At 41.3% G+C, this 27,661-nt stretch overlaps 1 protein-coding gene across 1 annotated transcript in view; it reads right to left on the minus strand.

The window, feature by feature from the left end:
- Nucleotides 1-20,606, minus strand: part of sgk1 (serum/glucocorticoid regulated kinase 1) — a 28,329-nt gene extending 7,723 nt beyond the window's left edge. Inside the window, exons 1-5 of the mRNA XM_034900096.1 lie at nt 20,534-20,606; nt 19,880-20,051; nt 17,616-17,843; nt 5,968-6,183; nt 3,500-3,563 (exon numbers count right to left, since the gene is read on the minus strand). Coding sequence (XP_034755987.1) covers nt 3,500-3,563; nt 5,968-6,183; nt 17,616-17,843; nt 19,880-19,999 — 628 coding nt within the window. The 5' untranslated portion in view covers nt 20,000-20,051; nt 20,534-20,606. The remainder of the gene's footprint in view (nt 1-3,499; nt 3,564-5,967; nt 6,184-17,615; nt 17,844-19,879; nt 20,052-20,533) is intronic.
- Nucleotides 20,607-27,661: the final 7,055 nt, after the last annotated feature.

Here is a 27,661-nt window from a genome sequence, read left to right on the forward strand (position 1 = left end):
ATGGTGCCTTACTCAAGAGCACCTGGCAGTGCCCAGGAGGTGAAGTAGCATCTCTCCAGCCACCAATCCACACTCCGTACTTTTGGTACGTACGGGGACCAGCGACCCTTAATCAATTGATATGTAACTGTCCATTGTGAGGGTGTTCTGGGAAAGGAACAGGGAATGGAGCAAAATACCAATTACTTACTGTAACATAGCATATAGTCAGTGCACAGGTTCTCAGCTAAACATTCAAAAATGTACAATAAAATTATTAACTTTTATGAAGACTAAATACTCAAGGAATGGCTGTTTACCTGGGTTATAATCATAATGGAGAACTTATTCTAAGAATATCAACAGCTGCTTATGAACTCAACACAACTGTTTCCGATTACCGTAATAAATAAATAAATAAATACTACAGACCCCTCGCTCTGACCTCTGTGATTATGAAGTCTCTTGAGCGCCATGTTCTGGCTCACCTCAAAACCCTCTCTGACCCACTCCTGGACCCCCCACAGTCCGTAGAGCCTATAGAGCCAACAGGTGTGTAGAAGAGGCAGTCAACACGTCTCTTCATTTTATCCTTTGGCTGCGTCCTTTCCCCTCCACCGTTGTGGATGACCCATTACAACTCATTTCTGGTGGGCAGTCTGCCTCCAGGTGGGAGACTGACCACCTGGTGACTTGGTGCAGTCAGAACAATCTGGAGCTAAACACTCTGAAGACAGTGGAAACGGTTGTGTACTTTAGAAAGGACACAGCCACACCCGACCCCATCACGCTTGGAAATTCCACAACGCAAATAAGGTGCCAGAGGCCATGAAAAAGTAATCGAAAGAAAGTGCCAGGGGATGATTTGTGACTTTCTGCTAAGCACCTACTGTCAAATGCAATTCTTGAAACATCTCGGCGTATGTACACATCTGACCTGCAGCGACTGGATTTTCCTCTTGGTGAAGATGAGTGAGGACAGCAAATGTCAAATGTTGAAAAATTGTAGGATGAATTTGATGATTGTTTGTTTACTGGCCCCTGCTTGGCCTCCTCTAAAAATGCAAAAAAGGGCCCCCCCGGACAAAAGGGAGACCATTTTTGCAAAGAGGGGATTTTGTGGTTGATCCACATTTGTTTAGTGGGCCATTGTAGGGCAAGGATTTGGCTTTTGGATTAAGGCTTGAATTAGGTGATCGTCAAAGGTAGACTTAGTGGACAGAGATTATGTCATTGGCAGCCCTGTCTCAGAACACAGTACACATGCCTAAATCTGTCTGACTGCAAATCTTCAGGGCACAATGGCAACAAACATGTTCAGACAAACTTCAGAAGTGTCACTGGCTTGGGAGCACCTCAATGGAAATGTAAATTATATGCACATGTTTGTGTTGTGTTTGGGAATATGTGCGTGTGTAGGTGTGTATCTTTGCCTGTATGAAGTGCAGGTTGACACAGTTGAGCGATATGTCATGAATGCTGGAAGAAAAAAGTAAATAGCTGCAATGTTGATGTTATTTGTGCATTACTGAGAACACACAAACACACTGGCTTTGCAATAAACCTGTTGACACTTCAGGAGGAAAAGCACTATAGGTCAGTGAGTTTAAATTGATTAACTGCTCAAAAGCAAGTTGATGAACGTACAATGTGCTTGAAGCTTGGTTATTATAGTAAGACCACAGAGAAAGAACACCTAGTTTGCTGTTGGTTCCCCTGTGAAATGTTACTGTCAGAACTCTACTCAACATAATTATTATTTTGCCATTTAACCCTGGCTCTCCAGCATGGCTCTCTACTGCTCCCTCGGTCACACACATCATATGTGACAAACTCCAACTTCTAAGTGCTCTGAAAGCTGCTGTTCTTGGAACAACAGGGTGTAGCTGCATCACGGCCCGAAACCAAAGGAACAGCTTGTCACCAGGTTGGCTAATTGCTCGGATGTCTTTCTCTGTGCCGAACACTCCCATAATCAACAGGCACCTACTCCCAGGGAAAAAAACATTTTCATCACAACAGTTAATGTCCCATTTCTCTTTCTTGGGATGTTCCAGCAGGCAGCAGGTACCAGCAGATCTGCCACAAAGTTGTGGTATTGCAGTAGCACAGCGTGTAAAGAAACTAAGTACATTTAGTTCACTTCTGTACTTTAGTACAAATTTGAGGCACTTGTTCTTAAAGTATTTCTACTTTATGTTTCCATACGTTAAACATGTTTAGTTACTACTGCTACAAACTTTACATACAAAATACTTAGACTTTAATTCAGTAATATTAATCAAAGGATATACTATAGCACAATACATGGTTTTTCAGAATTATGAGTAGTTTTACTTTTGATACTTTAAGTACATGTTACTAAAAATGCTTATGTACTTTTACTTAAGGGACATTTTCAAGGCATTACATTTACCTGTAAAGTTAACAGGTAAATCTACTTTATATATTTTATATCACATTATTGATACTTTTACTTTGTTAAAGAAGTAACTTTGACTACAGAGGAAAATATATATAATAATCATACTATTTAATAGTATGACAAAATAATGTTATAGCAATGCACTACAAATTACACTATGTTACATTTTAGTTTTCATCTGCTCATTATGATGTCAAAATTCAAGAATGAATAATGTTTTATCCCAAGGTGAAATAAAAGTTAAAGTTTGGTGGTAAAAATGATATGATGGTGAGCACAAACCCACATGAACATGAGAATAGCCCATGCAAGTTTCCCAACAAAGGCAAAGGTAGCAATGACAAAAGGAATAGATAGGCTTTAGGCCAAAATATGAACCGCACACACATTGTGAACTTTAGATTGGACTGTGATTTGTGGCACAAATACAAGGCATAATGGAAAACTTAAGCACAGTCAATTATAGTCATGTTTGCTATAAACAGATGCAGAACTTTCACCCAGTGACAAAAGCAATCAAATCTTTTCTGCTGCAGTGGCAAAGGTTGTGAACAGATGTGGAAAAGGTCAGTGTCGTGTGTACAGTAAATGACCAGTGCTCAGTATTGTGTCTGTAACTACTGTTTTGCTCTCCAAGCCAGTTTCCACAAAACACCAAAATAGTAATCTTGGTTTATGAACAACAGTTATCATCCTGGGAATTTAGAGGTTGGATTAAAGAGCCAAGTGTAAGTAGGTAAAGTTACACTGTGTGTGTGTGTGTGTGTGTGTGTGTGTGTGTTTGTGTGTGTGTGAATCATTTTGCTCCCACAGCTATTAGGGTTTGAACAATACGGAAACAGCAAACAAGAGAAGAATATACAGTACAGAGACTGAACTGTAGGAGATTATTTTGAAATGGTTGGGAAAATAAGCAAAACTGCAGATAATAAAGAGGAATTAACCAGGACTGACGGCGAAGAATGACGAAGATAGAAACCATAGGAATGAGTGTCATGGTGTCAAAGAAAGGATGGGAAAGAAGGAGAGACGAGAGGAAGTGGAAGATTTAAAAAAACAAAAAAACAATGGGTTTAGTTGCCCACTGGGACTTACAGTTGTCGCCAGGGCAACAGTAGCTGTCTGGGTCTGACTCATTGTAGTAGTACAGGTCCATCGCCTGGGGGAGAAATATGGCATTAATTAGTCAAAACAAATTGAATATTCATGTGGCAAAAACATGAAAAATAAAAGTAGATGCACTCAAACTGCCATTGGAGATTTAGACTTTGGATTTAGTTCCATAGCAATTAAGTAAGTCTAAATCATGTACACTATATTCATCAATGAATGACCTGACATTGTGTGTACAACCCTGCAAATCCAGTTTTGGCAATTTTCCTGTTTGAATTCAGTTGAATGATAATAGATGTTCTACACCTTGTGATAACTCTACAGCCCTTATATCATTCTTGTAAGTCCTCATTAGATAAATAAATAAAAGAAATAAGCTGTTAGTAGTTCTGGGGGTTGGGCTGAACTCAACACATTTTATAAAACAACATGCTGTGTTTGAAGGGGTCACAAGAAAACTTTATTTGAAAGGGTTACAACCCTAAAGGTTTGTAGCCACTGATCTAAGCGGCTTTTTTATGCTATTGAAAAGAGTGACTCTAAGAGACGTGACATTAACATCAGCACTCTTTATGTAATCGGCATTTCTAAAACCACTAGTTCTGACCCAGACTTGTTCGTGCTCCGGTTTCAGTCGGTTCCCCGCATGACGTGTTTAATGAGGCTGGGTTTCCAGGGTGAGACTGCATTAAATCACTTGAGTCCTGTGCCGAAAGTGGTGGGAAACCTCTGCTCTAACAGCATGACGACACAGTGTTAGGATGTGCCAGGATGAAAACAAGATGGACTGCTTCTTAATAGGGTATAGCGTAGCATCTCTTTAATAAAATGTTGGGACTGGTCCCTTCTCAGGCTCACAAGATAAATCTAGAAGGAAAAAAATAAAAAATGAGGGTCTACTACACAAGTTTGAATTCAGGATTTGGGAGATTTACAGGTGAAACTGACAACAACTCAAAGACAAAAGGCCTCAACAACACACATTTTTGTAAGATGGCACACGCCATACAGGCTGGGAACCACTGGTTTAATATTTAACAAGGCATTTCATTCTATAAACTTTCCACATGTTTTATGTAGAATCTAAATCTGAAAACTAGTAACTAGCACTTCAGTATATGTGCTACGTTTGTTTCCACCACTGCATGTAGGGTGTTTATGTCTTTGTGTTTGAGTGTTGACCTTTGGCATCCATTTGATTATAGGAGTCAATACATTGATCTATATACTGTACGTGGAAGGTTGGATAATTTACAAATGGGCAAGTATACATTCCTGAATGTGAAAACAGCAACTCATTTGAGTCAGTCCTACATTTTCTTTTCACATATAAAACCAGGATAATTGGCGGGTTTTGCTTCTCAGGAAGTCGACTGTGAAATACAGTCTTAGCCTAGTTTGCTGTTCCATGTTACAGCTCTGAAAACGTAGCCTCAGTATTCTGCCATGGGTGTTTTCTGAGAACGAGGCATGAGGCATGTGTGTGTGTGAGTGTGTGTGTATGTGTGTGTATGTGTGTGTGAGAGAGAGAGAGAGAGAGAGAGAGAGAAAGAGAGAGAGAGTTGTTTAAATCTTATCACATTGTGTATTCATTCCGAGGTATCTATAGTCACGTTAGCCTCTCTAAAGTCAACAATCCCATCATCATTCACGCCCCTTTCCCCGGGGTTGTTTATTGATTCAGTGTAGGATTTGATGGAGTCGTATCCATTGTGATGGGGAACCTAGGCTTTCATTCATTCATTAATATTTCATTGCAGATTCGTGTCTCTGAAAGAAGACAGAAAGTTGGGTTGTTGAAGCAGTAGGAATGAGAAACAGGGAAGAATATTTATTTTCTGTGTGAGAGTCAAGGAGAGGTAGAGGCCTTGCTGTGAGTCATAACACAAAAAAGCACGTTTAACAGCAAAAGGGCTAGAAATGCGATGCTGTTTAGCATCTTCTTATTTTTCTAATAAATTAGTAAGTTTGCTTTCTACGGTTGCACCAAAACTCAAAGGAAAAAAAGAAGCATATGAAAAGTTAAAGAAACTAGGCACCTTAATATTGCTCAAATTCTTGCTTTTCAGAATTTCCCCATGCTGACAACAAACATACAATCACTGTGCTTTCTAACATAGCTTATTTGTACGTCACATTTCCTTTTGAATAAAGCCACTAGACTGTCAATGATTTCTTATGTTTGGACATTTTTTTCAGATTGGGTTTTGTCTCGTTTTGAAGAAAACAACAAGTATTTTCGTAATTTTGTTAACTGGCAGTGGATGTTATCATCAACCATCTGAGAAAACACATTGTCTTTAAGACAACTAATTTCATTGTACATTGCTATCATCTATTTTATAATATGACAAAGACTGGGTCACCTAGAAGTCCACTTCTTGGGAATCAACTGATTAATCAAATCAGCTTTTGCTACCTGTAATTTAATTAGCTGTAGGCTGGCTTGCCTGTGTACGTTGACGTGGCTGCCAGGTATCCTCCAGGGCGTAGCTGATATAGGGCCCACTGCAGATGGAGCACTCCAGCATGACAGGGCTGGCCAGGAGGGGCGAGGCGTGGACCCCCCAGGACTGACAACCGCCCAGGTGGACGTCTGACTCTGCTTCCTTCTGCTTGCCTGTACCGTCGGCGTGATGGCGGGCCAGCATCTTCCACTTCCTGACCTGTAAGTGAAGATAAGTGAAGGTGTGAAAGTTTTAGACCAATTGTGTGGAATGAAGGCAACATTTAAGACCAGCTAACAGCTCTAGTCAACTTCTTCCCTTCATGAGTAAAATATATTTGGGTCACATTTGCATTGTACAGGAGGCAGTGAGTGAGTTAGTCTCAGCTTTAGCAGTAATCTCCTCTCGGGTGACAGCTGCAGTGACACACTCTCCTGAGGACTTTTCATCATAAAGACCTCTTCACAATCATTTAGCATGTGGCAGGCAACATTGACTGAATACACATCATGGGCATAAACAACAAACACCCATCAAGCACACATACACAAGAGAGAGAAGGTGTGAGAGAGACAAATAAGGGTTGGCAGCCATGGTCAAGGGGCACATAGTTCTCGAGGAAACCATTTTTTTTTTTTTTAGTGGCTGTGTCATTGACCCACAAACGGCTTATTAAAGGTAAAGGGTGTCCTTGGCACAGAGCGCCGCCAGGTTTAGTCATTGCAGTCATTTCAAATGAGTCTTATCGAGGCCTCTATCAGTGGCTGCTGGCCTCCACATTACCCCAACTTGGCATGGGGAAATGTGTGTGAGTGAGACTATGTATTTGTGGATTAGTGTCCAAAACTTGCAGATCTGCAAAAATAACTTTACGTGTGTGTGAGTGGTTGCTCCCTTGACTATATTTATAGCTCAGAGCTGGAAGGACAGAATGGATCGAAACAATTACTGAGGGTGTCAAATACAATATGATACCATTCAATCTTGAGTGTGTGTGTGTGTGTGTGTGTGTGTGTGTGTGTGTGTGTGTGTGTGTGTGTGTGTGTGTGTGTGTGTGTCTGTGTCTGTAGGACTGCCTTGATCCGTACGTAGTGAAATTACTGTCAATGGTTACATATTGATACAGTATCATTTTGCCAAAGTTGAGAACATTTTCTTGAATCAAGTGTTGTTTTTTGAAAAAACACATGTTTGTTTCTAAGTTACACAAAGTCACTACAGCCAGCAGTCGGATAGCTTAGCTTAGCACAAAGACTGGAAAAAGTGGGAAACAGTTACTATGGCTTTGTCCGACGTTAACAAAATCTGCTATCTAGCAGCTCTGAAATCCCTCACTAATTACAATTTCACATCTTGTTGGTTTAATCCGTATAAAAATGTGTAAAAATGACAATTTGCAGTTTATGTGCTTGGCAGACAGTTGCCGGGCAATGAGTCGAGACTCATGGAAGTTACTGCTCCAAGCCAAGAAATGGTTTGGCACATAACCCCCCATTAAACAGCACAATGTAATTTTTATGCTTTGGTTTTTGTACGTATTGAGCCAATAAGATATGACGTCTTAATTAGTGAGCAAACATATTTGTTTTTGTTTTCCCTAAATGTTTTTTTGCTCTAGAATTTTCATGGCTGTATTTTTCCATCTTAATACTAATTCCAAAACATTTGTATGTAGTACATCCAGTACACATATGTACTGCCAGCTACATATTATAAACACAAGAAGTCTTGGACAGAGTGGAGGAAACAGATTCCTCCATGCAGCATTTCATTATAGTTATGTACTGTATGCAGACCCATCTGATCCTTATTAGGCTGAAATGTACAGTATATGTACATCATGCAAATGATCCTTTATTGTATGACCTCTAACTGAACCCTGTTCCAGAGAAAGTAGTACCATGCATTCCTTCAGTGGTGTGTGCACATATAACACACATATGCATACTATCTCCAGACTCCTCTTTCTCTTAAACCCTTTCCCTGGCCTTTGACCTGGTTTAGTGCTGCAGCCCTTTACGACATTGGTCATGCTATTAGTTTGGCTTCATAAGGCCTATCTTGTAAGATCTGTCCTTTCACCTCATAAACGCAGGGTGTACTAAAGTTCAAGGAAATGCTCAGACTAGGCCAGGAATTACACATCAACCACAAAGTCCCACAAATCAATAAAAAGAAACATCATGCACACTACACCCCCTACATCAGACCCCCTTCTTCTGCCTCCACCTCACTAAGCTCTTTAACGGCCCTTGGCCAGTGTTCAATACACATCGTCTTAGTAAAACAACAGCGTCTCGGTCACTGACAAAGTCCTTTACTCTCATCAAGTTGATCAAGACATGAAATACAGTCCTGTATGATGAAACTGCAGCTGAAAACACTTCTGTCATGAACATTACCATAACCACATAACTCACACTCACCACAACACTCAGTATACCGCAAACACATACAATGATAAACATATGCAAACCGTATCAGGGAAGCTTCTGCATAAAGTCCCTTCACATAGGGGTAATATTCAGTTTTTATTGAGACTGTTAAAGATGTTCATTTAGATATTAATCATTTTAGGACTACGTTGTAGTAAAAACTGGAGGAGTGGCTTTGAAAGAATAAGCTGCAGAGAGGTTCTAACATTTTTGAATTGCATTATGAGATTTGTAAAATACTATATTTTATTGACTTGTCTTTAGTGAAGTTTCTGGAAGTACAATACCCTTACCCCAAATTACCCTTTTCAAGTATTACTGTCTCAGTAATCAGATTTTTCAGTTAGTAATGATTAAGCATTGACTCATCTCCATTATCCGTTATGTTTTACAGTAAAGCCTAAGGTCAGAGTTAAGGTTACAAAGTAAGCGTTGAGCTTGAAGGTTGATTTCTTGGTCTGATTACTTTACAGCTAAAAAGTTAGCCAGGGGTAAAGCATTGGCTAATAATAGTTATGGTTGATAAGTGACTAGCATACGCTACACCATGCAGTGCCCGGTGATAATCATTGGACTCTCGCCAAAATGCAACCTCGGGTCTTTTTGTGAATATACTCAAGTCAAACCATAATTTAAACGCTTATTCAGAATGGAAGCGACACTTTTCAGATTTACCGTCAAATGGCATTTTGAATAGGAGAGCTTGGGGTATTTTTGTGCTAGCCACAAAATACCTATTTTTAAAACACTATAAGGCTCGACCCAACATGAAACGTTTGCTCGAAGTATCACCAGGGGCTATAAACATGAACTCCAGCATTGAGAACATTGTAGTAGACTGATATAAGTCCACAGTAAGTTATTACAGTGAAAGAGACTCAACTATAACTTATAAGATACACACGTTTTAGAATTCAGCAGTCCAAATACATTTAAAAAGAATAATTAAAATCCTGCTAAGAAAAATGCAATGTCCTTTGCATGACACAAGGTCTGAGGCTAACGTTTAAAGTAATGTTATTAGAAGGCCTGCGGCCTTCTTTCCTGGTAACTGTCTTTTGCCTCGTCCTGCTTATCCCTTCCTGTCCTCTACCAGCTCTTCTCTAACGAGCTGGGTGATGTCCCACATGTGTCTGAGCATCAAAGAGTAATGAAGGGAGGGGATGGCGAGAGAGCATCGGTGGGGGGAATTATAAAGTAGAAGGCAACGAAGTGCGAGCGGAGATATGGAGACAAAGAAAAGTATGTTTGAAAGACAAAAGATGAACAGAGAGAATGAGAGTGTGAGATACTCTGACATAAGCTATCCCATTCCCTGTCAGAGATAAGACTTGCTCATTAACATCAAGGTCACTGCTTTTTCTTCTTCTTTCCTTTCCCCAGATTCTTCTGTTCCTCGATTGCAAACATGTCTTTAGGTTTTTTTTAAAGGATGGGGGGGGGGAGAGTTCAGGCAGTCCAAACGGAATTCAAACACCATCTACTGTATGTCCCATTGGAGTTCAAGCCTCAGAAATACTGCCCAGAGCCAGAGACAAAGAGAGAAAAAGAGAGAGAAAGTGAACATAAAAACTGAGATTGAGTATCTGAGAAACAAGACAGCAGGATGGAGAGAACTGTAATGTTATTGTTTAACGGGGGAACAGATCAGGGGGTAAGTTTGGGATTTCAAGATTGGGATATTGACCCTAAGCCGCTTTGCGGCCATTTTTACCCTCTGGTTTCACATTCTGACTTTTTTCAGCTTTAAATCCTGGGAAGCTCTGAGATCTTTCAACCCTGACTCCCTGGCAAACACTTATAGTCATGGTCATCCGCTGTGCCTTAATCCCCGCCGTTTATCTTGGAAATTGAAAAGCTGTCCCACTCCCTGGATTTTCTTTTTCCATTTGTGGTGAAGGTAAAGTCACCAAAGCGATCAATTTGATAGTTGTGGAGACGTTTCACTCAAAACAACGCACGTCAACCTGCTGGTGTTGCTAGATAAAAAGTCAAGGGATCACCAAAGTCAGTAAGACAGACAGATGTCTGCACAAATTGCCATGGCAATCCAATAGTTGCTAAAATATTTCAGTCTAAAAACTAAGTGGTGAGCGCGACAAAACGACCAAAAGCATGTGTGGATACTTCTACAATTGAATATCATCATCAGTTTCACAGCATGCCAATATACGAATTTTGTATGTGGAGTGTGAATGTTAGATCATTTCCCTTTTTGTTGTTGCATGACATGGGAATTAGTTCATGGATCTTAAGGATGTAGCACCACAACACCAAAATGACGTATTAAGGTTGACCTTGAACTGGAAATGGAATAACAATACCAATAGGTCTAAGCCTTTTGCCTTTTGGAGCACAACAAAATGTGGGATTTAGCCTAGTAATAAAGCACAAGGACAATAGTTTGTTGGGCAGTGGTAATACCATGAGTAAGCATATTGTCCAAGTGGAAGCAGATCAGGTGAACTCTGAGCTTGTGGAGTGCAAGCCATAAGCCCCAAAACCTCAGTGCACTAAGCCTTTTCAATAGAGCTGAGTGTGTGAACGGAAAAAAAAGTAACACTGAATGGTCCGGGTGCTGCTGAGCCTCTGTGGCACAGCAGTTTCTTGGCATTAGCTCTGGACAATCAAGTTGGAAGAGTGATTAGCTGGGTTTTCAGGGTATATTAGAACAACAATAATTCCCAAATTCCTTTACAATGAGACTCACAAGGGAGGATGGTCCCTTTTTTTCTCGTGGGTCAAGGTCAGCTGAATGAAATAGGGAGGGAGGGAGGGAGGTAGAGGGAAAGGGAAAGAGGGAGCATGATGGAGAAGTAGTGATGCTGGTGGATCCCCCTAATACAGAGGAATTTAGCCAGGAGGTGTAAAAACTGATATAGAATTTGTTACTGGTCTTTTGAGTCTTTGCATTGTATACACACATCATAGTTTTTATTTCAATTAATATACCCAACCATAATCTATAATCAGTTGTTTTGATCATTTAACCCCTTTCAACTCGTTTTTACTACTAACTTGTAAAATATGGACGCGTTTTCATTGGCTGCAAGCGTCAAATACGACGCAACAAGCACCCATCGCTGTTTGTATGGAACGCACCAGGCAGAGCAGCAGCTCTGCGGCGCGTGAAGATGACGTAGTGTTAAGAGCAACAACGGTAGCATGTAGTATGAAAGCCCAAAATTCCCCGTGGGGAGGTTGATTGGGGTGTTGGATAGGTCAAACAACACAAGACTTTTATCCCAGAGTCCGGGTTTTATTTCCCGCGTTTCACTGAAACGATTATTTTATAATCGCACCCACGATCTTAACCTGAACCCAACTGTCCCGTTCTTCTCCCGCATGTCACGTAAACGTACCTTTTATAAACCCACCCATGATCTTTTCCAAATCCTAACTACGTCAAAAGTGACAACGATAGTCTTGACCCAGCGCATTTAGATAAGGCCTGTTTAGATATGATGTTAAAGGAGACTTTTAGTGTCAATAGCAACGCTAAAGGAAACTGACCAAGTCTCAGTTTTTTACGCAAAAGGAGTAAGAATGTGTTGCCCTTTTTTTCATGCATTCATGCAGCTGTACATATCTCTCCACATACGCCAAATGCCTTTGTTATCTTTCTCAAACCAGACACAGATTAGTCAGGATGGCTAACAAAGTACCTGCTCGCCCTTTCCTTCTTCAGCTATCCTCTAACTTCCAATGGCTATAGTTTGGTAAAACACAAGCTAATGCACACATCCCAGTCACGACAAAGCCAGGAAACTGCGGCCAAGGTACGAAGTACCTTCTGTATTTTTCTCCTGTTTGTGCTTTGGCAGAGAAAGCCTGTATAATGCTGCAGCAGAAACAGAAACAAATGCACTGTCCAATTTTGGGGTGTAAATGCATACATCCACTGTAAACAATGAAGATAGATCATGCAAGAAAAGCAAGTTTATTACTCCAACCACATTCTTCCACTGCCAAAGCACTTGGCTTTGAAACCAAAGACTTAGCAGTTTTACATTGCTGAATATATCCTAAACAGTGGTAGCTTAAATCTGCTTTTCCGACCTCATGAGAGTTTCTTTAAACGCTGCTTAAATATGTTTAGATCAGAAGAAAGAAAATCATGAGTCATAACAATAAGGAGGACATTGGATGATGACAGGAACGTGTCAAGGTTGATGTAGATATGGGCCATGATTTTAATAGTGGCAAAGGTTTAACAGACAACCAGATCTATCAGGTGTTGCCAGGAAGACCAGAAGGAGCTGGACGTTTGCAGAATCAATGCAAACTGGCTCTATACCAACGAGCTGGCCCCTCACCAGTTTCAGTACTAAGCACAGAGTTTGAAAAACTTTTTGTCTTTTCTGGCATTTTTTTTGGAATGAATATGAATGTGTGCTGAGCTCTTTAACAAGCAGAAAAGAAAGTTTTGGGTGAATTAGCCAAACTATTCAAAAGAAACAGACAGAAGTTTGGAATGACAGGCATTTCTCCCTGGTTTTGGTAAGGTACAGCATGCATGGCAAGCCTACAGTTGAAGAGGGATTTTTGCTCCCAGTACTCTCTGTGTAACTCTTGTGTCAAATATAATTGGACTTGTGGGGTTTTAATTCCTTGTTATTCTCTATATAAGCTAAATATCGCTTTGACAGTAATGCAGTTCACGGCAAATGCAACTAAAGCTGGAATTCAAGTGAGGTTTTTTGCAAAGGTACCATGTTTGGGTAGTGAGGACAGGACAAAGTGTTGGTCTTGAGAGACACGGACAACACAGCCCACAAGTTCATTAGGTGCACAGTTATCCAATCTAACGGCCCAATAAATCATACAGTTATGCTGAGACTATATGAGAGAGTCGATAGTCCTTTTGTAGACTGCAGTTTGTGTTGTATTGAATTTCATTATACAAAAATACTTTTCTAATATTGACATAACTATTGGTGAGAAACCACCAACTCAGCCCAAATCAAGATTTTTCCAGTGTTCACAGCTGTTGGAGACGGCTTGAGTCCAGAGTTCGTGTCCTTGTCTTGAAAGTGTCAGCAGAGCGCCAGTAAAAAGTCACCAATGAAGTAGTGCAACCTTTGAATTTGACACACAAGTCATTAACCATTAGCTCTGTTAAGAAGTGATCTACTGCCTCTCAGAATCCACAAGTTAGACACTTCAAAGATAAGACCACTTCAAGAACTAAAGTCTGGAGTTCAAAGTCCAACAGAAATGTGTTCTCACAGTGGAAAACCTCATTGCGCCATAAAAGTGGGTAATTGTTTTCTAAGAAGATGATATAAGAGCCATAAGTTGGCCATACATGTGTACATTTTTACTTCTAAAATTGCCCTGTCATCCAATGAAACACTTGAATGTTTTTCTTCAGTTTTTGTTATTTCCAATCTTTATTTTAACCCCAACCGACCCGTCAGACACTGCCTACCAAGAGCCTGGGTCTGACAGAGGTTTCTGCCTAAAAGGAAGTTTTTCCTCGCCACTGTCGCACTGTTGCTTGCTCTGGAGGAGACTACTAGAACTGTTGGGTCCTTGTAAATTCTGGAGTGTGGTCTATCTGTAAAGTGTCTTGAGATAACTCTTGTTATGAATTGATACTATAAATAAAATTGAATTGAAATTGAATTGAATTGAAATGTGTTAGCACTTGTCATTGACTCACAGTTTCTTTTGACTGGATCTGTGAATGAAATCACATCACCATCAACGGCCTCCTCCCGTTCTCATTCACTGCCTCCAACATGATGCATTAGCATTCGTGGAACAGAGCTTTAGCCTGCAGGGCCTTGTCACTGCTGAGGGAGAACAAGAGAGGTGGATTTGTCACAGGTCGTCTCCCTCTGTTTTGACACTGTGGAGAACGATCCGTTACAGCCAAATTCCACATGAGAAGCACGCTCTTGTTTTTTTTTTAACTGTAAGGACAAAGGTTTAGAAAAATACCGCTTTTAGTTCCAGCTGACTCTACAAAATATCAACAAGATGAGCCCACCTCACCGACAATTGAGGTTTCTAGATATTCACATGCAGTTTTTCACCACTTTCAGCTAAGACCTAATCCAAAGTTGACAACATTCACAAGTTGCACAGCAGTAGATAAAAATCACTGTTCTTCTTAGACACGCTTGGCTTCTCTCATCTTCTTTGATTTTTTCAACCGTCTGCCTTTTTCATTCACTTCCTGCCTTCCTTCCTACCTTCCTTCCTTCCCTCCTTCCTTCCTTCCTTCCCCCTCCTCCTTTCTGGGTAAAGTTGGTGTTTAAACCATAGTTAATACACTGACTTATTAACAACGCTATCACCTGATCCATTCCAAGAACAGGCAATCAGGAAATGGAAATAATTGCATAAGCAACTAAGGTAATGGCTATGACTTTTTATAAAGTAAGACGTTATGTTTAAATATAACATAAAAGAGTTTTGCTGTTTTGTTTATACATCAGTTGTTGTTCTGTTGTATGTGACTGTGATAATAGGTTCCTGTAGCGCTCTAAAGCGTTACTGGAGTAAGATTCTAAAAAAAGGACTGAAACTGTGTGACAAGAGAGATAACAGCCAGGACAACCAGCAGTCAGCAAAAGTTCATGTTCTTTTCATTTTTGATTAAGTCGTAAATCAAGAACAGTACAGGGTTGATTGGTGGAAAGGCTGCGTTTGCATTAGTGTGTGTGTGTGTGTGTGTGTGTGTGTGTGTGTGTGTGTGTGTGTGTGTGTGTGTGTGTGTGTGTGTGTGTGTTTGTGTGTGTGTGTGTGTGTGTGTTGTTGCGTACACAGGACAGTACAGGACGTCCTTATCTGGAGGATTTGTTTTTGATTTCTGGTCATGCTCAAGCAGTGGGGCAGATGCTCTGACCTCATCCTCTCTCTTCTAATAAAATCGTCCTCTACGCATCTCTGTCTCTCTCTCTCTCTCTCTCTCTCTGTCTCTCTCTCTCTCTCTCTATATATATATATATATATATATATATATACATACATATATATTGTTAGCTCAACTAACCACGTTCCCTCTCCATCTACAATTGTATTTCCTTCTACAGTAAAACTTATTTGCTCTGTAGTTATCACCCCATGGAAAAAGAAACACAGGTGCCATACATTTATTACACTGATTTCATAATGTAATAAGATCAGTGCCATAAAGTGTGTCTACATTTAGCTTTGGCTCTGATAGACTCATTGAAAGCAGCAGCGGGGTCAAGGTTGTGCAAAGCACTGGGTCAAGGCTAAGCTAAGCTACCTGCATTTTAAATGGTGATGATGCTTTTTATTTAGAAAAAAAAAGTGCTGTGATGGATTTTCAATGAGGAGGAGATGGTGGGAAATCTGTCAGGAAAGCCTTTTTGGAGGGAAAAGAACGTGGGCAGATTTCCTTGTATTAATTGAAATATTGCAGATTTCATGATTTATTTAGTTTTTGCCTTATAGGGGTAACTGAAAACATGACTTTCAGTACATATGGAGCTCCCCTGGCCAACCATGTGTTACTTGGCCATCTGTGGCCAAATAACACATTGAAGAGCTTCTGCACACAATAAGCGTAACACAGAAACGCTAAAGCTTCATCAAGAACACTAAATAATAAACGTCTAGATTTGCAACAGCATTAAAAAGTGAAGAATCAAAGAGCATCAGATCAGGGCATGACAAACGTCCACTGAGCTTTCTCTTCTGTCTCTGCACACTTAAGAGTAAGCTGACACTGTCTGTCAACATCTCTTAGTTCATCTTCTCCCTCAAAATGTGACAGCAGCCTTTCAGCGTCTTCACCCCACTTTCTTACGACTGAGTCAGAGACACTTGTCAGACAGCGACTGATGCGGTACTCTTTGATGAGCTGACAAGTTTCACAATGAAGCTTCGCTCATTGGCATTTACTGTAAGTCAGGAGTTTGGTGGCCTCCTTGATCACGGAGCAGTGTGTCTGGCCAACAAGTGTCATGCTCTCCGCCTGTTTTGCAGGCCAACTTTAAGGGTCAGAGTTGTTAAGTGTCTGGACAGAGTGGGCAGTGATTCATTAGGTAAGGAACCGTACAGAACATGATGTCTGTGTGCTGAGTTTTTGCCAATGCCACATACATGTCAAATACAGGAAGAGTGCCTTTCAGTGCATATTAGTTTGTGCATTTAACTGCTACTGCAAGCTTTACGTTTCTAGTTTAAATGCAGCCAAGAGTCTTGGACCACAAAACCACATAGACGTAGCTGCTAGATCAGTCCTGCTTACTGTAACTCCACACTCCTGCATTGACTTCACACACATTCTGCTGTGAAAACTAGCTATGACTCATCACAGAGCCCTCTCCTCCTTTAACCCCACTAACCTGCTCCCACCTCGCCATAACAGCCATTAATTCTACACACACTGGTTATCTCCAGTGAGACATTAGTGGCGGATCTATGAGGTCGAGAGGTGGAATTGATGGAGAAATAGAGTGGAGACAGAACTGCCTGGAAGAAAACCAGATCAAATGTGAACTAAAAGGCTGCAGGGAAGAGACTGAAGGGATAGGCAACAACACTGTGCTGTTTTATATTCTTACACGATTCAGCGTTGTTTCTCAGTGCACACACACACACACACACAGTACACAGTGTGGCTTTGTCCTGCTGGGACAGCGATGACTCATACTCCTCTGTCGCCCACGGGACTGGAGAAAAACACACACATGAGCGGGAAACCAATTGATGGGTATGATGACTGATGGGAGTGGGCCGGCTATCATGATTTGCAAGGACAACCTGGACATTACTGTGAATGGGGGGTGTGTGTGTGTGTGTGTGTGTGTGTGTGGGTGTGTGTGTGTGTGTGTGTGTGTGTGGGTGGGTGTGTTTGGGGAAGGCGTTTGTTGACAGCATGTACTGCTTTTTAAGTACAATGTTTATGTTTTCTGCTGTATATATTCCTCCTGCTCTTACACCAGACTGTTGTAAACAACAACAAGGTTTATTTTGCAGCATTGCCCCAGTCTTTTTACTGTTTATGTTACATAACGACACTCGTGGTAGAGCTTAAAGGAGAATACAGACAAGCACAAAAATGTCTAGAGTCCTTTTAGTACTTAATTTGCCTCTGACTTATTTTAATGAGCGCTAAAGGCAAACAGAGGGAGCTCTGTAAGGGTGTGAGTGGATATACTTGCACCTGCAGGCCAGAGAAGGAGATTTGTGGTGAGAGGATGATGGGATCTCTTTATGCGTTTTTCCCTTTACCTTGCAGCCCTTGCTCTTGTCATGGCCGCTGGTATGCCCACTGGCAGGGCATGGCGAGCACAACTCCTGGTGGTAGTACTGCCCGCCCTGCAGGCCGCCATAGTGACAGCAGCCGTAAGGAGACGGGAAGTGTGTGTACCACAGGTCATCAGCCAGCGGACACTTTGGATAGCCTTTCCCTTGGGCCTTCTCGACGCTCACCTTGGGGTTTCTCATCCATCTTCGTACCTGCGCGGGAAAGAAACCTTCAGGTCAAAAGCAGTTAGAGAAATACATTTTTTTGGGAAGAAAAAGGTTGGTTTGATCTCACTTTTACTTTTCTTTTGGTAAGTACTTGCACAGGTGCTCCACAAAAACACACATTTACAACCCTGCCAGCCGCAACCTTTGATCAGAAGAGATTCTCATGTTATCTGTTATTACATGTCATTTCAAGTGAGACCCACTCACACACACACAAAACACACACACAAACACACACACACACACACCCACAATTACACTTGAAAGAGGAACAGATTGTTTTTCTGCTCTGCCACATGTTTAACACATGAATCAGAAGAGCAACACCCATCATGTCTCATCTTGTCAAAGTTTCTTTAAATCTTTGACATTTCACTTGACTTGCTTTAACGTCGACAATACTTGAGAAAGCTTTCTCTGCAGAATCCATATGTGGTTATTACGATGAACAATATGTACAAAACAAAATATAACAGATGTTCACATTATGCAGCTGTATGGTAAAAACAAGTAAGACAATTGTGTTTGATGGTTTCACCAACACTTGGACAAGTTGGTGCATGAAGGAACATTGTGTACACACATCTCTCCTGCAGTGACTAAGACTTCCCAGAAAAGCACTGTCGCTAACCACAAAATCCAGTGAATGTGTGTGAGTGTTTTGGGGGAAGAAACATGGAGGAGAGGTGGTGAAAGTGCAGATGAAACACATGGAAGACCGAAGGAGAGTTATGTGGAAAGAAAAAAAGGTTTCATTAAAAGCCTCATGAAATTTGGGCCTGCTGGGTGAATCGCAGCATTCAACTAACACACACCATGGGGGCAGTAGCCTCTGGGACTAAGAAGCATACAGCTGTCACATACACATACACACACACACACACTCTGAGATTGAATGCCTTAGTCAAAGGGAAGCCAGACAGACATGTCGGTTTTAAAGGAAAAAAAGATTTGGAAAAACACTCCACCAGGTCAACACAAAAACAAACCAGTCACTGCTGGGCTAGCACACAAGTTTGATGACACACACCTAAAATAAGACTACTACGCACAAGTTTCTTTACATGAAAACATGAACCTTGACGTTACATCCAATTAGAGGATTCTCTCCATCATATTCAAAGCAGAATGAGAAATGTTTTGGCATTACCTCTTGGATCCAACAGTCCGCAGTCATACCTCTTGTTCAACATGTCACACTGACCATGAAACTAGTGAGATGTGTCATCCAAAGCTTTACTCTCATTCCCCTCAGACATAAAAACATGGTGCTCACAGCAGTAGGAATGTGTTTTCCTTTTTGTTTGAAATCCAAGAAAGAGCTATGCCTTAAATCATTTTTTTAATGGGTTTGTTGTGTGTGCATTTGTAACGCGTTATATCTTAAAAGCTGTTGACTATATATTGATGAAAGTTTAGGGAAATGGTGCATTTAAATTTTTTGCTTATTGCCCAAATGGTTTGTCTAATATGACTGATATGACTGATATGTTGAGTCCTAATTCACAGACAAGAACACACATACACAAAGCCATTGATTTTATGTTTCCTTCCATCATACAGTACATGAAACAATTCTCTCTCTGAATGTGCTCTCCAAATTATGTAAGTAAGCTTATTTAGACACAAATAGAGAGAGAAACACACCCACAGTAGCAGGCATTAATTCTGATTTGGGGCTGTGTGCTGATGCATGTCTGGAAACTTGTTTTTCTTAGTAGGGCGCAGAGGGAAACAGGAAAGAGACATCATCTCTGGCATACACACACAAACTGACACACCAACACACAAACACACACACATACCAAAAGAGAGGGAACACTCCGGCTGTGACACCTTCTCTCTCAGCCAACATACCCCCACTCTGGTTGTGTAGGTACACACCCATAGAAGCATCCATCCTTTCATGTCTGTGCGTGTGAATGTGAGTGTGTTGTTGTGTGTGTGTGTGTGTGTGTGTTGTCGTGTGTGTGTGTGTGTGTGTGTGTTCATGTGTGTGTGTGTGTGTCACCCGAACTTACCTTTCTCTTGACAAACTGGAAAGCAGAGCACTTCTTAAAGGAAAAGGCAGCCTTCTCTCCACCTCCTCCACCTCCACCTCCTCCTCCTCCTCCTCCTCCTCCCACATTCACCATCTTCATGGCCGACACCGGCACTCCGCTTGTCTCCTTAGATCCCAGGGTGATGGACAGACTGACAGGGAGTAAAAGAGGGATAGGGAGAATTGTTTAAGGCTGTGGCTTTTGCAGAGGCAATCGCAGGACAGCAAATACGAGGGATGCTGCTGTGATGAGAGAGAGAGAGAGAGAGAGAAAATGCAAACAGAGGGTGCAAGGAGGAAAGTGAGAGCAAGAGGAGGTGGAGGTGGAGGTGGAGGAAACAGATGGACCAAAATGCGTGCCATAGAGGCAGGACGCTGCATTGGGATTACTGTAACAACTACGTGTCAGGATGGATATTAAGATAGGAAGGGAGTGGAGAGAGAAAGATGTGCACAAAAAGATGGCACGAGGAGGAGGAAGGTGCCAGCTCCTGTTGCTATGTTTACAGGAGTCAGAAAACATCTGATGTGTGTGTGTGAAGTTTACCCATGAGTGTGTTTACATATCCCTTCCATATACAGTAGTGTATGTATGTAAATAAATGCACACACACATGCCTTCTTCCTTCCATACCTTTATACTGGTGCGTTGGCTGGTTCCGCTGCAGCTTTAACAGCTTTTTTTTATCCAATGACTCCTCCGAAAATAGTCCCAGATCAAATGTGTGTGTGTGTGTGTGTTTGTATGTGTGTGTGTGCGTGTGTGTGTGTGTGTGTGTACTCAGTTGTTTGGAGGGCACTGTAAGTGAATGCACGGATGATGTGGAGTCAGCCTGTAAACAAACACCTAGGTGTGTTTGTGCGTGTGTGTGTGTGTGTGTGTGTGTGTGTGTGTGTGTGTGAAGGACAGAAGGATGTGTGTGATATGTCCAGCGGACGTCTTCTGGCTCACACCAGCGCTACTTTATCAATGAACTGCTCTGCAGTGAGCAAATGTTGCCTCCCCTTCTCTCTCATTCCCTCTCTCTCCCCCTCATCCCTCTCTTCCCTCACTGTCCTCATCACCACTCTGCCCTCCCCCTTTTCCTTCGCCTTCTGCTGCAGTCGATGGTGGCACCTCCCTCCCTCTCTTTCGCTCCATCTCTCTCACCTTCCACTTCATTTCTTTCTCTTTTCATGTCTATAAATATGTCCCAGTGAGGACTGAAGAGGACAGGGACACCTGAAATGTTTACGTGTTTAAATACAGTATATACTGTACATGTTTATATGTATGTATGGGTTAAATGTACTGTTCTAGCTTTCCTGACAGCTTTGATCCACACGCACACACACAAAATCATCATCATCATATCTGTGTTGATGCCCTTGCTTCTTTCCTGATGATCCCCAAGCGTAATGAAGCTGAATCATGTTCCTGTTCTGAGTCCGTGCACTTGACGTGCACAGTGAACCTGGCAACTAAAATGAAATCATGTGTCTAGTTGGAAGCTGGCTGTATCACCTTAAAATAAATGATAATAAATGAAATATTAAGCCATAAGAAAGAACAACTTAACAGCTTTTTTTTGCAACCCTCTAAACAAAGGTGTGTAAATGCTTCATGTTTGGCAGATTTGTCTTGTATTTGTCTGTCTTCCACATATATCAGTTAACATCTGATTTTTACTGCCTTCACCAATGATGAGGTAATTAGTTTAAACTTGACCTTTGCCTTCTGCAGCTCCCAAACTCAAATGGCCTGAGGCATTTCTAGCAGCTAATGTCAATGTGTGACTTGAATTATAATTGGGGCAAGATCCAAGGCATTGTTTGTATGGCTATTTCTCTCAGTGTTGCCCTCTGTTTAGTAAAAGTTACATTTTCTTGCTTTAAATTGGACAATAAACTAAATGTAAACACAACAAGTTGTGGTTCAATGGGGAGTTATGGGATTTTATCTAAATCAGTTTGCTGGAGTATTTTTATTACAGCAAGTACAATAGTAGGTTACAATTACACTGGCTCTGATCGTATTGATTAAGACAGAACCAATTAGAAAGGAAAGGTTAGCAGAATTCACTGGGGAAAAACACAACTCCACTCAATGTGTGAATGAGGTGGTGTTTCTCAATAACATTTTGGGGCATATGGGAAATTAAACTCTCAATACACAATAAGCAAGTCAGCTTCCCTCCGCTTTATATTAAACGAATGTAGTTTTCCTTGCAGGGGAAACCGTGAACAGTGACTCTGCAGTATTACTGTTGTCAGGATCAGTCAGAGGCCCAATCAACAGTGACTCATCAGTAATGACACAGAACAATGACTGATTAAATCAGCTACATAAAAACTGAGGGCAGCTTTAACAACAGAGGCAAACTATGTATTTTCTTCTGTAGAAAACCTCTCAGGATTCATATAGGCTACTCCGCTTGGTTTTGTCAACATCTTTAGTGTTTAGAGTTGTTTTTAACTTGAGCTCTCAGCTGGTTTTAATTGCAAGGGATACACAGAATTAGCACAATATATAACAAATAGTTTGAGCTATTAAGTGCATTTTTAATACTTGCTTCACCGCATCTAGTCAAAAGAATGAAAAAGGAAAATGGTGATTTTTGCTGAGTATACTGTATAAGCTCCATTGGATCCTGACTGGATCCAGTCATAAGACTATAGAAAGAAAAAAAAAACTTTGTTTGCCAAAACTCCAGGGTGCTATATATATGTAGTCTGACAGAAGCAAAGTTGTTACATAACCGTAACAATTTCTCACTCACATATAAAGCTCTATGGCGCATAAATAATTCTGTGATCTCCCAAAAGATTCTCTCCTGCTCTTGTGAATTCAAATGCAGCCAATGAATAATTAATAACAATCTTTCTTAAATGGTTCAGAGAATTGCCACAAGGATTGCAAAGTCAATAAATTATGGATCTTACAAAATGTAAGCCAGATCCAGCAAAGTATCATATAGCCCCCCCCCCCCTTAATTTAAAACAGCCTCAAACTATGATGGCAGCGTGAAATGAGGGGGTGGTGTGTTTGCCTGCTTATTATATACCCGTGACAGTACATTTCCGACTGATAATTTTTAATAGAAAGCCAAGTGAGGCTCTTTTAAGCCCTTGTGATGGTCAGAGGTGGTATACACTTTTTATTGCAGTCTGCTAATGAGCTCCACTGGGCATGTTTTTATCATGTACCGAACAAGACCTGATAAAAAATAAATAAATAAATCTCTGCCAATCCTTCTCAGCACTTCTCGAGAGAGAAAAAAAACACCCCAACTTGACTCACTCGACACTCTGAGTAAACCAGTGCAGAGACAGCACAGACATGGCAATCAAAACTAATGCGTAGAGAAAATATGTTTCTATTACATTGTTGTGGTTGCCCCTTACACATGTTTAAAACTCCTTGAACTACAAAACTATGACTTATTTACTGCATAGATTCTGAGATTCACCAACTGAAGAATCAAGACAGTGTAAAGGGTAGCTAATGATAGTCAATGAATCATGCTTCTGTTTATCCTTGCTCTATCCTAGACAGCTAGTTCAACAGTGTACACATCTAGAGCAAATGTTGTCAAGGAAAGAGTAAATCAACAATGAAGAATTGACAAAAATAGAGGTCAACAGTCCCACCCACAGCGGGTTCTTGAAGAGAAAAACACAATGCAATTCATCCATTGACAATTGGAGTATAAGCCATAAAATCTTAACCTTCAATGGTAGACTTAAAACCAGCTCCGACATGACTAAGCAACTGTATATGCTAATTCATTATCCACAATCCTGAAGAATCACTATTCCACTGAGACGCCACTGATTCGTGGAACTCATGCTGGTGATAGTGCTAATCCTATTGTACGAGGATTTACGACACTGCACGAACCACGATCTTTTCCGCGCTTCTGCCGTTAGCCTTCAACGGAAAGCTAATGTTAGTGTAGCTAACAGCTAATTCAGCTAACCACTAGCTGACAGCTTGATTCAGTTTAAAATAATGTTAACTCAAAACAAACTTTGGGAAAAGCAGTCTACATCTGACGTGACAGCTGTTATATATTTATTATGTATTGTTATTTTTTTTAGGGTCTTTTACAGCGGTTAGCTGAAATAGCTGTTAGCTAAACAAACTTAAGCTTCCAATATTCAGTGGTGCACGGTGGTTCATGGGATGAGTAGTTTCTTGCTAGATAATGAAAATATGTACACAGTCTTGTACAGGGTCATGCTTGCAGTCTTGCGACAGGTGGATTTTTTTCTGGCCAAGGACATGCTATGCACTGACATCTAGAAGGTGAGCTCATCACTGGGACTGACGCTTCCCTTCCACAACGTTTACATGACTGCATACATCTCTGCGTTGTGCAAAAGTACTTTTCAGAGACACATTCACTTCCACTGTCTTCTCTCACTGTCTTCAGAAAAACTGCTCTCAACTCCAACTCACTTTCATAAATTAACCATATTCTGCTCAGCCCTGCTTCCAAAGGCTGCAGCAAAGAGCATCTACAGTATAGGAGTGCTTCTCTCATACACTACTGTGAGTTCTTTCCAAATCCAAAAATAGTAACCCTGTTTTGTGCATGTGTTGTCACAAAGCAACGGATTCCTTCAGATCTTATTTATTGGTTGAAAAAGTGTGCATGTCGTGTCCGTGCAGGTGTATTTTGTTGGCATGTTTAAGCCTGTGAGATTGTTGGCATATTTCGGTGCAAACCAACAGCATTTGTTTGTTGTGAATCATCTCAGAAAGCAAAGGGGTTGAAATGAAAGAGGATCACAAAGCAAGGTATAAGAAGTTAGAGTGCAGCAAATATATGTGTGGCGCTGTGTGTGTGTGTGTGTGTGTGTGTGTGTGTGTGTGTGTGTGTGTGTGTGTGTGTGTGTGTGTGTGTTATAGGACTTTCAGCTGCAAGTTAATGCAGATTTTTGACAGATGCAGTAAACCACATTGATTTACTTTGACAACCACAATTAAGATGAATAATTAGAGTGATGAACACAATTTTGTGAGTGTGAGTGTGTCTGTGTACATGTTTCAGCCTGTGTCATACTCATTAGGTGTACTTACCAAGGCTAAGGCTGGTGCTAGTGTGTGTGTGCGTGTAATGCGTAGGAGTTAGTAGTGATGGTGTGTGCAAAAGCAGGGGCGGGACATGAGAATCTAGTTGCTCGTGCAAAAGCACTCACCTGCCTGTGATTGTGGTGCATTTTTTGTATTTGTGTGTACTTTTGTTTGCCAGAGCACTTTGTGTGTTTGTGCTTGCGTACATGGGAGGGAGGGAGTGCAGCAACGTAACATTTCCCAGTGGGACTGACAACACTGCAGTGCTGAGCTAAGGAGACAGAGGGAAATAACCGGAGAGGTGACAACCAATTACAAAGGCTCACTGGCCGACTTTCATCACTGTGCTCAGTCAGCTTAAACAGAAACAGCGAGGGAGAAAAAGAAAAAAGAAAAAAGAAAAAAAAGAAACAGCGAGGGAGACTCCTTCACTCACTTTTACATAATGTTTCATTTGCCATGACACTTTAAGATGACGGTTTTAGTGTTGGTACTTTGTAGAGGTGTGGGGTTGAGTCATATGACTTGTATTTAATTCAGACTCAAGTCACACAAATGTATTGGCATCAGATTTGACCAAACAAAAAATACTTGCGATTCAATTTTGACTTTAAAGGAGAAGGCTTATATTCTGTGTTGTACTGAAAGAAATCACAGGAAAAGACCAAAACCAACAATGAATTGATCCTACTAGAAAGTATTGCCTGTGCAGCTAACGGATCATGCTTATTTGTTTGAATCAGTTGTCCAAAAACTTTCAAAAAACAGATCAATGAGTCCTGTTTTTACAAGCTTCTTACATCATCAGCATGGATGAACGGGCTTGGGGCTGAGTATGGTCTTTTGGTCTGTTAATGGGAGTAGGCTGCCAGACAAAGACTCTCAACTCTACTGTAGCTGTACTGTACTGTAGCTAGCTGCCTGAAGAGGTACACTACAGATGCAGAAGCCAGGAGAATAAAGAGGATGAACCATGTAAAGTTTACTTTCAGTGGCATAGTGGCAATACCACAGCAATACTGAGACTGAAAAATACTGGAAAAATGTATGTGAGAAGAAGGCAACATACAACACCAATGACCAGTGGCTAGTGAATCTAAGAGCAGACCACAGCAACCTCCCAGAACAAGACCTAGTAACCATCACATTTGGAAGACATCCAAGAACGAGTGTCTCACATAAAAGGATTGGCCAGATATGAGCAACACCTACTGGCTAAATAAGTTGACTGCACAACTGAGCCAATTCTGAGAAATGGGACCCCCCAGAATGGTTAACCCAAGGGCGGACAATCCTGATCATGACGGACCCCTGAGTCACTTGAGATTCAATAACACACAGTTTAACCTGTAATGCCTAGATCAGTCAGATTATCACAAAGTGGTGTGACTATCAGCCACATTGATGACATCAAGCTGTATGAGTGTGACATTTACTCACTGACCCATTACCAAGCATTGTTCAGGTAGTATTGTTCAAATACCTTGGAATACCACAAGCAAATAGAAAACCATGATTAGGTTGCGAGGAAATTAGCCACAGCCACGTACCTACACAGGATCAGGCAGGTTCTGAAGTGCCAGCTGAATTGCAAGAACAAAGTCCGAGCCATCAACACATATGCACTGCCAGTCATTAGATACCAAACTGGTAAAATAACCTGGACTAAGAAAGGGATAGAAGCCACCAATATCAAGACAATGTACTACGTATGCAGGGTTTAACCCCAAGTCCAGCACCCTGAGACTATTCACCAAGCTACAGGAGGGGGGCCGAGGACCAGCGAGCGTCAGAGCTACTAAACAGAATGAAACAACAAAGATCCAGGAGTACATCAGGAAGATGGCCCCAAGTAATGACCTGCTAAGTAAATATCTCAGTCAGCAGAAACCTGGTGATGAGGAGACAGGTTGAGAAGAGGAACCATTATGGAACGACAAGCCCCTGCTTGGCATGTACCACCAACAGAAGCAATGGCTGATATCGAGAAATCCTAGCAGTGGCTGGAAAAGGCTGATCGTAAAGATAGAACATAGGCACTTATCATGGCAGCACAAGAACAAGCACTGAGCACAAGATCAATAGAGGCCCGGGTCTACCATACCAGACAGGACCCCGGATGTAGGGGGGTGTAAAATTCAGGCAGGTACGGCATAACGGGAAAATCATAACCAAGTGGCTGGCATGGTGTACAGGAATATCGGTGCAGAGCATGGGCTGGAAGTCCCAAGGTCAAAGCCGGAGGCACCTTTAAAGGTGGCAGAGAATCACTAAGAGAATAACTAATAGAATAACTAAGAGCTAAGATCCTGTTGGACTTCCATATCCAGACTGATACAGTGATGATGGCTAACCAACTTGGACATTGTGGTGGTCAACACACAGTAGATGAAGGCAGTTGTGATAGATGTGGCAATCCCAAGCAACAGCAACATGAAGAACAAGGAACATGAAAAGCTTGAAAAATATCAAGGGCTTAGAGAAGAGCTAGAGAAGATGTGGAAGTGAAGGCAACACTTGTTCCAGTGATAATCGGAGCACTCTGGCCTGTATCCCCCAACAGTGGCTCAAGCAAATTCCAGGAACAACTTATGAGATCTATGTCCAGAAGAGCACAGTCCTAAGAATGTAAATGTAAATGTGCTGTATTTATATAGCGCTTTTCTAGTCTTAACGACTACTCAAAGCGCTTTTACATCTACA

Source organism: Etheostoma cragini, chromosome 18, assembly GCF_013103735.1.
Source record: "Etheostoma cragini isolate CJK2018 chromosome 18, CSU_Ecrag_1.0, whole genome shotgun sequence".
NCBI classification, from domain to species: Eukaryota; Metazoa; Chordata; class Actinopteri; order Perciformes; family Percidae; genus Etheostoma; species Etheostoma cragini.